Genomic DNA, 16,239 nt, shown 5'->3' with positions numbered 1-16,239 from the left:
CGAAGATCAAAAATAACTTGAAGTCGCAGACGAATAGATTTGTAGTAGAAAGCCGCCAGCTCCTGGTGATCAGCGCGGCACATTCAAGGTCATGCGCTGCGGTCGAACACCAAAGTAGAGTGGAGAATGTTTTGAAGGTCCAGAATTTGTCACGGTTGCGGGAAGTTAAGTACGTATATAAAAATATACGACGCAAATCAGTATAATTGAATGAGTACTTGTACTCCTGCTAAGTTCTTTAATGGAAGCAGACATTTGCCTTTAATGAAATTATACAAATTGTTACCAAGGCTCTTCTTAAAAACATGATTATTAAAATTAATCGCCTCCTTAGCAGCATTAACCTACACCAAAATAGGCCAAAGATATTTTTCTGAAGTCAGCATTGTTGACTGTACATGAACATTAATCTAGTTATCACCACTACTAAGACATAAATTACTACGTTGCCTGTATCGTGAAAATATAGGGTATCTCGTGAACCAGTGTTTCTCTTATCACACCTGCCGTTATTGCTCTGTTGCTGTTTCCTGCAAATTGTTCTTGTTGTAAATTTAATACCTGACCACTTTCTGAAAGTTTGGAATAATTTGGTAAAATTTTGTTGCATAAAATACTCTGAAATCCCACATTTATTATTTGCCAGCCATGGTGTGGCAGGAGGTATGTGCATTGCGATACACGTTAACTTCCTATGTTCACCACTTGCAGTGCAGTGGTGTATTTCTCCCATAAGTTCATGTAGCCTATAGTCATTTTCCTCATTACCGTGATGATAGAGTAATATTACTGTAGTGGCAATGCTTGGTGTTAGTAGACTTTGATATTTAGAAATTTCATGATCTCTATTGAAGTGGGATTACAATAATTGAAATTAATAGGGGTCCTCCTATTCAATACACAGACATTTATTAATGTGAATCAATCGCATGTCATTCACATGAGGTACTAGTTTCGGCACTAAACTTGTGCCATCATCAGCCAAAGAGTCAAATCAGGCAAACTCAATAACTAAAAACAACTTTAAAACACACTAACACCTGCATAGATGAATATTAAATAAAATATGGTACATGATGAGATTGCACTTCGGTATAAAATCCTTTTAAAATGATGGAGAGTCCGTTCTGTACATATGGTGGTTTGTCCAGCTTGTGTATGTCCAGCTCTGTCTGTCGATCAGACTGCTCAAGGTTCCAAAAACCCCATATTGAACTGAGAATTAATTCTTTAGGTCTAATCAAGTCCATCATATGCAAGCTTATTTTCGGAACCAAACCACTGATCAAACAAAGTGTTAACTTCATATGACTTTAAACTCTGCAGCGTAATCTTAACAAGATCAAAGAACTAGACATATACAAGCTGGATAAACCACCACATGTACAAAACAACGGAGTCTTCGTCATTTTAAAAGAATTTTATACCGAAGTACAATATTAACATGTACCGTATTTTATTTCATATTCATCTATGCAGGTGTTAGTGTGTGTTTTAAAGGTGTTTTTAGTTACTGTATCATGTTTGCCTGATTTGACTCGTTGGCTGATGATGGCACAAGTTTAGTGCCGAAACTAGTTCCTCATGTGAACGACATGTGATTGATTCACATTAACAAATGTCTGTCTATTGAATAGGAGGACCCCTATTAATTTCAATTATTGTTGATAGACTTAGTGATAAAAATCCAAAATAATGATTCTGTTGTCATGGCCCGTACAGTAAACATGTTTTTACGGGTTTTAGTCACCATTAGGCTGTTTTCTCTGTTCTGAAATGCTTGTGATAACTTGGCTGATGTCTTCCGAGTCCTATCTCAAAGGTTTTTCTTTGTCAGGATATTAGTCTAATAACAGCAGTCTATTTTCTGGGTATTTTTCCTTGCAGAATTTATTGCAGTATACTACTCTGTTTTTCATGATCTGACAGTAAATTAGAATAAATTAATATACTATTAGGGTCCACCTTTTCAATGCAAAATGTAAAGAGTTTAAATTACATAATGATTAGGGACTAGTACTAGGTCATCGTCAGCCTAAAGCAAAATTAAAACATGTATACCGAAGAAATTAAACAATGTAAAGATACATAGTCTCGTAACAGTACATGCCACGTGAGATATTGTGCAGCACTATGTTAAGAAATAACTATGAAAAAGATTCATAAAAAGTCCAGTGCGCATTAAAAAGAGATTATAGATAGGAATCCTTGAGTTGCTGGATAGAGAGATTAGAATATGCTGGCTCCTTTAAGATGCTGGAATCCAATTGAAGAACCACCGAGCCGCAGTCACAGCGTTTATATACGATTGAAGTCCAATGCGCCGTATAGCATTAAAAAGTTGTTAGCGGTGGAAATTTTTCAGTTGTGGGTCAAGGAATTAAACATATGCTGGCTTCTTATATGTGCTGCTGTATATTCGAAGAGCAACTCAAAGTTATGTCTTTTTTTAAGATATTCATAGACGTAAAAACACATGGATGTTGGAAAGGCTCTTCAGTTTTTTGACACTTGAAGGAAGGCAATTGTTGCGCGTGGAGGCTTAACTCATTGCGGACCGTGGACGGCGTAAGACGTTCAAGCCTGCTCCTATGCTGCGGGCCGTGGACGACGTAAGACGTTTAATGTTCCGCGCGAAGGAATGCTGTTTATATTCGTCATCTATGCATTCTTACACCTTAGTCAGCGTTACTGGTTGTAGCAGGAAGTTGGTTGACCTTGTTGAGATAACCGTCTCGTTGAGTGGGCCCATGTTTATCTCAGCAGTTTTAGCTGAAAAATCTCATAACTTCCTCGCGCGTCAAGGCGGTACTTGAGATTCCAATGCAGTGCGTGTCGTCCTTACCGAGTGTAGTATAATGGCTTATAATACAAAATTTCTTACGGAAGATTAAATAGATATTGTTCACAATGATTATTCTGGTGATGAACTTAATTCTGAAATACTCAGATAGTGAAAGTGAGAGTGACGAGGAAATTGCGATTCCCGAATCCGATAGGCCTACAGAGAAAAGTGAAGTGCCTGATACATATCATATTAGTTATTGTCCACCCATTCACCATTTACAGAGAATTCAGGAATAAACGTTCAAATAGAAAATAAGCAGGATATTTTGAGTTACGTAAGTATTTTCATGAATGACGAATTTTATCAGTATGTGTGTGAGCAGACCAATCTATACGCGAGTCAAGTGAGAAGTGCGGCGCCCCGGCCTTTCACAAAGAATTCGATCATGCAATCGTGGAAACCGATTAGTCCAAAATCCTGATATAAAAATGTACTGGACCGAAGACCCTGTTATTCATACTACGATATTTTCTAAAACATTGTTCCGAAAAAGCTTCCTTCATATTCTTTCATTTCTTCACTTCGGTGACAGTAATCGTTATGCCGAAAGTACAGATAGGCTGCATAAAATTAGACGTATTTTGAAACCTGTCACACCAGATATCACACCTTAAATATTTACTAGAGGTAAGCACAAAGTATCATTTTTCTAACATTTATAGTTTAGGAGCAATTATAAATTGTGATAAGTGATGCACGTCAAGAAGGCCGGGCATGAAAATGGCCGGTCCAGGCATTCAAGTGTCCCGCTCAGAAGCAGGTTAACGTGTTAAGAATCCAGAGATGCGCTACATTATGTTAAAAAATAGATTCATAAAAAGGTCCAGTGCGCCATATAAAAGTAACAAGTTGTAAAAGTAATCCTTAAGTTGTTGGTCATGGAAATCGAAAAAGGTTCTGCTGTTCATTCAGAGATCAATTGAAATTACAGTAACATTGTTTCTAGAATCTTGCAGGACGATGGATGTTACGTGAGGAGGATTAACATATATGGAGTTAAATAAAGGTGGATAGAAATTCGCAATTCAATGCGGACCATACATTTGACTCTGAATAAATGAAAGAAAGAAATTTTGTCAGGTGGAAGAAAATATTTAAATAAAATGTCATAAGGGAATTAATTCGTGTTGTAATAAACTGAAGAGGGAAATGGGAGTAGGTGAGGTTCAAAGGGGCCGAGCTGAGTGGCTCAGACGGTTAAGGCGCTGGCCTTCTAACCCCAACTTGGCAGGTTCGATCCTGGCTCAGTCCGATGGTATTTGAAGGTGCACAAATAAGACAGCCCTGTGTCGGTAGAGTTCCTGGCACGTAAAAAGAACTCCCGCGGAACTAAATTCCGGCACCTCAGCGTCTCCGAAGACCTTAAAAAGTAGTTAGTGGGACGTAAAACAAATATTATTACTGATTCAAAGGAAATCTTGGAGGTGAAGGGAAAAAAGAAAAACGGGGAGGAGGGGAGAGAGGTTATTAAGGTGGAACTGAGGGATGTGGGAACATGGAAGATTGTTTAAGTACTATAAATAGAATGAAAAATCGGACCTTTAATATTTGATTTTGATTGAAAAGCTGAATGAGCCGGTCAAAAAGAATGTTTGGTTTTTCGGAGATGTTATTAAAACTGAAGTTTGGTTTAAAATATTGTTCTAGATGTATAAAGCAATTCTCTGTTATGTTAATCACAGTTCAATATGGATCTATCATTATGAAACTTTTTCATTTAATTGATGTGACAGAGATATCAAAACTTTCTCGTTTCACATTTGTCAGAATTTCATTACTCTTTCTCATCCTTTGAAGGATCTTTGCATTCATGACTTTGTCCACGACACTCCTTGCATTCTTTGGTAGAGCCACATCTGAGAGCAACTTTGTCAGGCAATGTTTCAAGATTTATTAGAAAACAGGAAATGTATAGGTAATGTTAACTCAAGGCTTTTACCCATTTTCTTACTGTAATATAAGCGTAGTTTATGGGTTGATAAGCAGTATTTTACAAGTGTTTACACAGTTTTTACAGTATCACAGTTTCATAAAACTAGGGTGCTATGATGACCGTTTAGTGGACTTTATTCTGATACGTGTTTTACATTACTTGAAGTGTAAATTTTCTTCTGTAACTAGACATTACAAATGATCTAAAATCATGTCTAAACCAAACCCCATGGCACTACAGCCTTTGAAGGGCCTGGCCTACCAAGCGACCGCTGCTCAGCCCGAGGGCCTGCAGATTACGAGGTGTCGTGTGGTCAGCACGACAAATCCTCTCAGCCATTATTCTTTGCTTTCGAGACCGGGGCTGCTATCTCACCGTCGGATAGCTCCTCAATTCTAATCACGTAGGCTGAGTGGACCTCGAACCAGCCCTCAGGTCCAGGTAAAAATCCCTGACCTGGCCGGGGATCGAACCCGGGGCCTCCGGGTAAGAGGCAGGCATGCTACCCCTACACCACGGGGCCAGCTGAAATCATGTCTACCTGGAAGATATCTGAACTATGTGACAATTAGTGGAGGAAGAGCCACCTTGTGGAGAGAATCTAGGGGAGATATCACATATTTTCTTTTAATTACTATGTTAAAAATAAATTATAGGAAGTTCGAGTTTTTACAAATTCCTTCCAGTGACATTAACACAAGATTACAGTTTGTCATGAATGAAATGGCATGTAGTATTAGTGAACAATTAGTTTTCCGTTTGGGAAATGGAGAAATTCATTTGAATGTTGAACAGATATTTTTTCTTCAGTGTAATAAGCAAGTCGTGCAGTTTCACAAGTTGCAAACTGCAAAATTAATTTGCATTGTCAGTCACTGATGTTCTTTCCTAAAAATGGCAGGTTTAATCTCAACTGCTCGGGTTCTTAACATGCGACAACTCCCTGTTGTTGGCTTCCTGCAAGTTTAGAAAAAACTGGGCGAGTTGGCCATGCGGGTACGAGCGCGCAGCTGTGAGCTGGCATCCGGCAGGTAGTGGTTTCGAACCCCACTGTCGGCTGCCCTGAAAATGGTTTTCCGTGGTTTACTATTTTCACACCAGGCAAATGCTGGGGCTGTACCTTAATTGAGGCCACGGCTGCTTCCTTCTCATTCCTAGGCCTTTCCTCTCCCATCGTCGCCATAAAACCTATCTGTGTCAGTGCGATGCAAAGCAACTAGCAAGTTAAAAAAAATTTCTTATGTTTCACCATCTCTTAAATATACAGTTATTTTGATGTTTCAGCTCTCTGTGTCTGAAAGTAGAATATAGAAAGTTTGAATCTTTGGTTGTTAACTTCTTCACCATGATAAAGTGCAGGGTTTGGTGTTCTGTGGGAAGAAACACTAGACAAGTTTTTATTTTAGTATATCAGGTGTTAAGCACACACTTGGACATCCTTGCTCATAAATTAAGATTTCGTAAAATAAAAATTTTCTGTTACTATTGACTGAGGACTACTATAAACATGAAATTTCTTATTCCTAATCAATGTGTGTGAACTTCATACATATCGATGGCAAAATTTAATGTAAGAAATGCATCAGGAGCACGATCATACATTAAGGTTTCTTTTATCCATGGGAAAGGAAAAATACTTGTTTCATACACTCACCAGCAAAAAAAATGAAACGCTACTTATTTCAGACAAAATTTAATGTTAGACCATTTGAAGCATGGTAAGAAATCAAATGACATTACAACAATATGGCAATGTATCATAAGTTAATTAGCCCATCTGAGAAGTTTCAGCGCAATAATTGATAAGGATTGTTGATCTTGACTATTTCAACAATCATGAATTTGGAAATGTCGAAACCTGGAGCTCTGCACAGTTCCGTATGCAGTCCATTTGTGCACATGATTTCAACACATTTCCATTGGCTCAGTAACGGATATTACCACCTAGTCGCAGTTACACCTGATTCAATCAGGCAAGCGCAGGATGCAATTTAGAATGTTCTCTTGCGGTATGAGCTCCTATTCTGCTTGGAGTGCTGCCCGAAGTTGAGCCTGTGTGGCAGGGAAATACTGTTAGCACGTCTCCCTAGCACATCTCACACATGCTCTATTTGGTTTATGTCAGCTACAAGCAGGCCACACCATGCGCTCAATTCAGACTTCATTCAGGTACTCACATACACACACGGCAATGTGTGGGCGAGTATTGTCATGCATCAGGGTAAAGTTCTCGCCGATGACAGGTGCAAAAGGGACCCCACGATCCACTAAAATCTCCTTGATGTGTCGGTGGACTGTCAGACTTCCATTTTTGACGAACACAAGCTTGTGTTTCCATCAGTCATAATCCCAGCCCAGACCATCTCAGAGCCTCGATTGAATTGTGTCCTTGCAGAGAAAGTACAGGGTGAATAACGTCCTCTAGGCCTTCTCTATACTCTCTCCCTTCCTTCCAGTGTCCTCAAATAGAATTTGGATTCATCCGTGAACAGCACTGAGTTCCACAGCTCCACAGTCCAGTTTCAATGGACATTGGTGAATTGTATCAGAGAGCCGCAGTGCTCACCTGTTAGCAGAGGTCCTGTGGTGGGTCTCTTGGACTTCAAATCCGCCACACACAACCTCTTTACTGTCCTTTCGCTGATGTTCGTGCTCCGTACTTGTTGCAAACGATTTCTGGCCTCCACAGCTGTTGTGTGTCGATCACGAAGAACTTGCATTACGAGAAAACTATCATCACGCTCAGTATTCTACAACCGGAACCGGGCCTCCTGTTTTTGACATTGACCTCTCTGCACCATTTAACAGTTATGTACACATTAGAACAAGACGTGCCTAGACGTCTGCTACGTAGCGAATACTGTGCTCATCCTCTACTAATGCTACGGCCCTTGCTGCATTTTCAGGTGAAGGAGCCATTATGACCTCCTTAGAAGTGAGACTGTTGTAGACAAGCCGTAATGTCCACAAAATTAAGCGGCTCAAGAATTCACAGCAATAAGACTGGTGTTTGTGGTTATTCTTGTCAAAAGGCAGGACACGACAATATTGGTGTTGTGATTGTCACCATCGGTAATTACATAAAATAAATTTCATTGTAAAGTCCGTATTGTCGTACGTATACTTTAAGGTTTAGTCAATATTTCACCTTTACAATACCAAAAGTTTGTCTAATTATTTAAACAACATTATTTAATATATGATGGGATATGTTTCGTCTAACTTGTAGACATCATCAACCGTAAAATATTCAAGAAAAAGCAGCCCGATTTATTTTAATGTGTTATTCAGTCCTTGTGTTTTTTTGTGCTTTTTTGTCTTTTAATTGTGCTGAAACTTCTCAAATTGGTTAATTAGCTTACGATACATTGCAATATTATTGTAATGTCTTAACATTTTATTTATACTTTGTTTCAAATGGACTAACATCAAATTTTCTCTGAAATATGTAGTGTTTTGCTTTTTTTTGCTGATGAGTGTAGGTAGCTACAATTTAAGACCCGGGTCAGATGCCTGCAAACTAGTCACTACTCACCACAAAATAGAAATAAAATGGGTTACCTTTGTGCAGGAATGACCATAAAAGTTTAGTTTAATGATCCATTACTAGTTGCGGACCACCTCATACATCCACTGTTTAATGAAAATATTGTGGTTTCTGAATATAGGAATTGCGAGGTTCCACTTGAAGAATACTCTATGTGATAATGTGGAACCTTAGTTTTTTTCTGTTCTAAGATTTTACTTGCTTTGTGAAGAAAATGCTGTTTTGCATGTGTAGTTGCTTGTAAAACTGAGGGAGGGTGTACATAACTTGTGAAGCCTTCTAACAAATCTAAGTGCTTCCGACTCCTTGGAGCTTTCATGTGTCACTTTGTGGGCCACCAGTTGGTCATTACCAGGGAACGGATTTATATGTACTAATAATTATTGAAATTTGTACATATATATTATTTTTATTAAAATACAGAATTATATAGGCTATGGACTTAAAATTACACATATAACATTAATTTCTATTTAATATCAAAGTTCAAAGAAGCTAAACAAAGATCTACATGCAACATAATGTTGCACTTCTCCTTTTAATATATTTGAAAAACACAATCTTTTATTCTGTTACCAAAACAATGGATTACAAAATGTTCTTTTAAGTGCTAGAAAGTGAATCTTCTCCTGTTACTTCTAAGGACAATTTTATTTTGACTGAAACTTCGTTCAACATCGGAAGAGGTAATGGGGGCATAATTCAACTTCACAATATCTGCTGGGGTTAAATCCAATGTTAATTTTACACTTAAATCCCCACACAGCATTGCAGCAACCTTTGCCATTTCTTCATATCCAGGATTCTTTGAAAGTACAGTGGCCATCTTCGTTTACTACATCTGCAACTGTACCAGTACCACGATTTAGTTGTTCCACAGTTTTATTTTCAATTTCACAACTTAAAGTGAGAGATGCGAGTTTTGGAGCCTTTTCAGTGTTTTTGTGATACATGAAAAATTATTATGCTGAATGTAACATAAGTCATTTCTCACACTTGTATTGCTCACAACTGTTTTCGTGGCTTCAATTGAGGCTGCATCTTCAGAGTCCATGTCATGCAGAACGTTCTTAATACAGTTTATATATTCAACCGCTTGCAGCCACATACCCCACATAGTTAGAATCGGCTTAGGCGGCAATGGAACCTCTGGGTACATTTCTTTCAAAAGATTAACTCTTCTGTGGGCTTTGAGAAAAACTTTTTTTCAGTGAGGAAATCAATAAATCTACTTTGAGGTAACTGCCTCTTACCATTTCTTCCACACGATGAAAGGCATGTGCTACACGTGTTAAATGAGTCATCTTAGGATATACAACACACAATGCTTCTCCGGCTTATATCATATAAGTTGCGGCATCGCTAATAAAAAGTAACACTTTATTATACTTAACGCTCTGTGGCCAGAGGATACCCATAGCCTCATCGAACAGTTTTGCTATAGTTTTATCACACTTTTCTAGAACATCACAGTGTAAGAGCATCGTTAACAGTAATCTTTGCTTAACAAACCAATGATTACATTGCCAATTAGCCTCCCTTCTTTGTTGTCTCATCTGTGGAAACCCAAATTGGACAGTCTTTAATCTCTTGCCTTATCTTCCGAACAGTTTCATCGTATATGGCTGAACAGTATGTTTTTCTGAATGTTGACTCATCTGGGATGGATCTTTTAGTATATTACTTGAGGAATACCCTGAATCACTGATTATTCAGTTTGAAGAGGTATGTCAGCAGAGATGCGAGCACGGCAGAGATAGGTGTTTAATTCAGACGTTACACTGGAAGTTGCTGGTTGCGTCGGAAACAACTGTCTCTGCTTGGAATCTTGTTTGTTAGCCTGGTGTTTACTGGTTGAAACGTGAATGACTGGTAGTGAACTAGATGGAGTTATGAAGCAATCAAAGGGAATGCCCGAATTAAGAACTAATCCGGAATCCACTAGCAGATCGTCAATGAATGAGATTTCCCTAGTTAAGAAATTACGGCACAGGCACAGTCGATGTTATGTAATGCAGCTTATCAGTGCTGTAAGTGTGATTCAGATAGTCACGGTACTGACCGGCTGATTTCAACTCTCCCTTACTTTGCACCGCTTAACAGCTTATTTTATCAGCCCAGTCATTGACAGGCGTGATAATGATCCGCACACCAGTTAAAATATTAATTTTTTAATATAGATTTTTAATTTATTTCTCTATTATTCAGAGGACTGCTAATTTAATATAATTTAATACTTTTTAGCCAAAATATGGACTCTATTGATTTTAATGACAAAGAATATGGAACATATGTACTAAACTCCAAAATATGGAAAAATGTGGAAAATGAATACTGTTTTTCAACTCCACACGTCATGATTCGTAAAGATAATGCAAAATATAATTAATTTTAGCTTCCTAAAGAGATATGTATTTACATATAAATCTGTTCCCTGGTCATTACTATTCTAAATCTTGGCTGCCAGTGCTATGGGAATGTTTTAATTTTGTGTAATTTTTTCTTCATATTTCACAACATTTTGGTAAAATTCTCATATTAGCCTACATGAAAATCTGTATTTTTTTCATATTTTGTACGATTCTTGATTTGTTAATATTTCCATTAGCAGTGAACTGGGCTGTCTAGATCATGTCCCCAGATGATTTAGCATGGAACGTGTCCGGAAAACGTAAGTCCTTTCCAGCAGAATTCTGTAAACACAGAGTGGTTGTCTGTTTTTACCCCCTCCCAGTGGTTCAGAGCACACGTATAGTGTTAATCGTAAAACACAGTAGTAATAGATGGTGCTGTCTTTTACTAACAAATGTTAATGTATGTGATTAGCGTCAAGTCCTGCTGAAGTGAACAGTGATTTAATTTGTTCTCGCAAAGTATGTAATCATGCTGGTGAAACACTATACATTTGTTGTATTTCATTTGGTATCGTATTATGTATAAGCACAACTTATTGAAAACCTGACATATTTTAATTCACGAGTATATTCAATATTCTGTATCTTCATATTTTGTCAAAATATTCTTCGTGTTGTGCCTGGTTGTACTGATGAGTAATCAACTGTTCTTTTGTTTTACAGTCAATGTTTATCGATATGGTTAAAGAGGAAGAAGACAATAAACAAGAGACGATAAAAAACATTGAGTTTTATCTTCAAGAATGTGAGAAACTAAGCTCGGTAAGTAAATAGGAACTTCTAAGTGAAGTGTTGCATTTAAAGTCTAAGGTAGAGCGTAATCCGTGAGGCTCGGAAGTTCATGCCCTAAAAAACTAAGAAATATGCGTGCAAATATGCTGTTATAAAGACTTGAAAAAATGCAGTAGACAAGTCAGGTTAGTATTGATAATAATAAACTTACATTTGGATGGTGTTATGCATCACTTGACCAAGCGTCAAAAGTAGATTTTTGAGATACTAACGCAAAATCCTTAGTATTAATTCATATTTCCTATTAAATGTGAGGTATTATATACCAAAATGAAGATAAAAACGTAAGTTTTCTTAATGTATTAAATTTAGGGATATTTTAAGTATATCGTCGTAATCTGAGATAATGGTGCTTGGTCACTTGATGCTTTATTGTGGTTACATTAGTTTTTTGTTTTGCATCACTTGACCAACAAATAAAATTGATATTTAGCGATCGATTTGACTTTTTAAAATTCAGTTCAGTGTAAAATATGGTACTTATTAAATAACTGTATTGCTTATTTAAGTACAGGATTGAATTATTCATAACAGCATACAACATGACATAGAAAAGACGTGAATTTTAGAATATACAGTAGTATACAAATTACACTGGTAGATCATAGTATTAAGGCATCATAAACACACAGTTTCTCCAAGTGTAATATAATGCAAGATTTTAAGAATTTGAGTTCAATATCCATATTTCCACAATCAAATCCATGTATATCCTCGTCTATTCCAGGATCACTAAACAAGCCGTTATAGAAAGCCTTAGCATCATTGGGAATTAGCTCCATGAGAGAGCACAGGTCGTTCAGTTTCGCTTCTGAAACTGGTTTTCCATTGGGCCATAACAGAGTGAGCAGACCATGTAGAGCTGATCCATTTTCATTCTGAAGCTGCGACCAACTGTAGATTTCTTAATGTTCCTTTCAACAGTGCGTTCTGCATCAAAATGCATTTTGTAGAAATTGCTAAAATGTTTCTTTCTTCAACATGCTGCCAGTTTAATTTCTCACGGTTCGTGCCTGTCTTCGTGTGTACAATGTGCTTCTTCAAATGAACTGTACTATGAAAATCTGGTCCGGTCATTCTGTGCACAACAAGCGGGTTCTTCTTTCGGCACTGCTGAAATTTGAAAGCACGTTCTACGTCTCCAAAGTCGCTGTCGTTAGGAGGGAAGCTATGGCCTGGAAATAGAAATATTTGTGTAATCTTTTCAATGGTAGGTTGTTCTTCCAAAACTGTTTCCAGAAGTAAAACAATCTTTATATTAAGATTCTGGCCTCTCCAAGAATCTGACCACAATATGACTTCTTTTGTTTTGTGCTCGGTTTCCACGAGATGCCTGTATAAGCAGAATCCAACCTCCTGAGCCTCTCGTCCTGCTTCTCTTTCCAAGCAGACATAACAATGACCTTTATTATCTTACCCAGTATGAATCTCTGTTATATAACTAAAACTGCCGCTTGTAAAAAAAAAAAAAAGCACATCTGTGGGAATACAGGGCAATGGCAGTGTTTTTTTCAAGGTCAAAACAAAGCGTTTCCAGTTTTTCACCCAACTTCGATTTTTCCATATCGGAGGATTTTAGATTCTGGGCGTATGCCGCAGGGAAGAAAACCTGTGCGGGAATCTGCTACGCAGGAATCTACATTTAGCATTACATGACCAAGCGACTGATGCAAAACTTCGTTTTCATGATTGCGAGGTTGGTGTTTGGTCAAAATACATTTCCCACGAAATCATATTGAGAATAAAAGTCCGTACAATAACCTATGTAAAGTTTACACCTTTACGTACCAGATGGTGCAATAATCTAAAAAAATCCATTTTGGCGCTTGGTCAATCGATGCATAACACCATCCATTTATTCCTTGGAGGTTGAAGCAGAAATGGTTCCACTGTCAATGCACAGTGATGAATTGCAGTTCGCAGCCATCACTTTGCACACATTTTCAACTGAAAAACATTGTTGTCTCGCAAAACACTTTTGTAACGTGAAAAAACTTCTTTCCACATCACAAGATGTTATTGGGGCATATTTTAACACATTCACGCCCATCATCTGAGTGGCTATTGAAAGGGCTGGCCCAGCTATTCCAGCTGTTAGTAGCAGAGCAAACAAATTCTTTTCACAATAAGTTCTATACTAAACAAGATATGGAAACAAAATTTTCCACATACCTTCATGAAGTCCTGTAGTATCTCTGTAGGGTGTGGTAGGTAATGTCACACTTTCCTGGGTGAATGGGAACACCACACTTTCCACAAAAAGTGTTTCACTAATAATTTTATTTTTGAAGCACACTTTGCACCTTCGTCAGGGGAACTTAACTATATTTAATGGTGGAAACTTCAAGAGAATATGCTCCTTTCTCTTCCCATCTACCCTAAATGATGGATCCTTGACCGGTGCCCTTTTTGGCGGCAAAATCATGCGACGTTGACTTGGAGCTGAGATTTCGGAGAGAAGTGACTGTACTTGTATGTCGGGTTCACTTTTCCCCATTTGAGAATTGCCTGGTGTTGCTTTAGATCTTTTGGTACACCCCTATTTGACTATTGTTCCGCATACGGCAGTGTTCCCTTAATTGTTTCGCGAGTCTAACGCTATTTGTAGTAATTGTCCATATAGACTGTGTACCTTTGGCCAAGATAATTTCCAAGCAGCTGAAAAACTGCTTTGTAAATTCGCATCACTTGCATAATTTATATTGTCCCTTCACGTCAAGTTACACTTCAGAACGCGATTGTACCAAAGGATTATACACACGCTTGTGCAATCACAAACCAACTATGCAGCTAGTTGTGCCAGTGCTAGGCTACCTTCAGAAACAAAACGAAGAAAGTACATTGGGAGGGAAAATCGCCGTGGTCATGTCGTTTCTGGTGAGTAGAAGCATTCATAAGGGTATTACTTTCATCTCTCACGCACATATTTGTGACCAAAATAGATCCCAGCTGCGTAGGAACGGCTCCAGTTCAAGGTTGCACTTATCTGGGCTAACTCGGATACAGTCCACTGCATGGTCACGCGCTATAGGCAGTAACTCGGATACGGGCGTGAATGTGTTAATAAATGTTCCTAAGAAAGAGGCAAGTGTCTTGGTGTGACGGATTGTTTTCCTTCGAGAATGTCTCTAATATCGCACAACTGTTTATAACCAGAATTTTTTAAAGTTACATATTTATTTTTTCTTTCACTTTTTGTCCTATACTACTCACATACAGCCTGGAAACCGCTACATTAACAAGAAAGGACAACTCAACACTCCAAGTTGCATGAATGAAGTTCCTACGCACAATGATCCAGAAGACCAGGAGGGATAAAATCAGGAATGAAAGTCAGAGAAGACGTAGGACTAGAAGTCTCCTTACTCCAGAAGATCCAAAAGGCAAGACTGAATTGGTTTGGTCATGGGGTGAAAGAGAAATCAGGGGAAAGAGACCAGTGGGCAGACCTAGAGAAAAATGGACAGACTTAGTGAAGCAGGATGTAGAGGAGAGATGCCAGGATTGGGAGCGGATTGTGAATGAAGAATGGTTCATGGACAGAACAAAATGGAAGGGGCTCGTATACCACACCTGGGAAACTGGAGTTGGTCAACGATGATGATGACTACCAGGAACAGAATTTAGATTGGATATTTTTTTTGTTTTTTTTAAAGGGAGATCCTCTAGCTTCCAGTGACATTTTGGCAGTTGGCAAAAAAGAAAAAATGGGCATTTATAAAAACAAGTTTCTCTTCTAACTCAATGCCCGACAAAATGTTTTGCACTGTTTGTATTGATGCAGCTTCATTAGAGTCCAATGAATTAACCTCTTTGAATACTTCTATGTGCTGAGCATAATACAAAGCTGCATCCAGCCATGTTCCCCATCGTGTTAACACTGGCACAGGAGGAAGTGGGATATTGGGTGCTGTTGATCTAAACAACAACTCCTCTCTTGAAGGAGATTTAACAAAAATTTTCTTTGAACAGGCCACAGATCGATCTACCAGTGGGAAAGAATTGCGTATTGTTTCAGCAATGCGATTAAGAACATGTGCCAAACAAGTTATATGAATTACGGAAAAATGCCTTTAAGTGTTTGTCCAATTTTTACCATATAAGCACAGTAAAACCTCCCTATAACAGACACCTTCTGGACCGAAAAAATGTCCGTTATGAAGGGGTGTCCGCCCGCGAGAGGTTATGAAACCGGTACCATTAAACATAAGTTGGAACACAATAACCCATGTATTGTATGTGTTAGCAATTCTTGCAAATGTACCTTTAATTGTATACAGTATTGTACAATATACTGCACTGTACTCACATGAGAAAGTTGTAGATGGGCTGCTGCAGCTGCGATGCACTGTATTAAGGAGACAAAAACACTTCTATGGAAACCTCTATTGAGCACACTGTACACTATTACCGTTCACCATGTTAAAATTAAGAACGTATGAGTTTTTGAAACTTCAAATCAGTATGTAGATGTAGCAATCTCTAGCACAGTACACTAAAACATTAGCACTTGAAAAAATCCTTAATGTTCATTTGTTTTGTCCATTTTGGTTTAGTAATTATGTTTTCAGTATGTGCAATTAAATCCTGGGTCAAATTTACACCTTTTTCATCGTTTTGTTTATAATAAAATTCTTTCAGTCGCTTAACAAAGCCGAGAGCCTCACTGTACGAGGTTATTGGCAGCACATTCATTTCCGTATTT

The 16,239-nt window shown here is 38.0% G+C and overlaps 1 protein-coding gene across 1 annotated transcript in view; it reads left to right on the top strand.

The window, feature by feature from the left end:
- The window catches only part of LOC136877626 (protein regulator of cytokinesis 1), a 367,851-nt gene that overhangs the window by 70,870 nt on the left and 280,742 nt on the right, over window positions 1-16,239 (top strand). The window contains exon 3 of the mRNA XM_067151812.2: window positions 11,406-11,504. Within this exon, the coding sequence (XP_067007913.2) occupies window positions 11,406-11,504 (99 nt within the window). The remainder of the gene's footprint in view (window positions 1-11,405; window positions 11,505-16,239) is intronic.

Source organism: Anabrus simplex, chromosome 7 (genome assembly GCF_040414725.1).
Source record: "Anabrus simplex isolate iqAnaSimp1 chromosome 7, ASM4041472v1, whole genome shotgun sequence".
Taxonomy (NCBI): Eukaryota; Metazoa; Arthropoda; class Insecta; order Orthoptera; family Tettigoniidae; genus Anabrus; species Anabrus simplex.
This window is presented reverse-complemented; position numbering and strand designations above follow the sequence as displayed.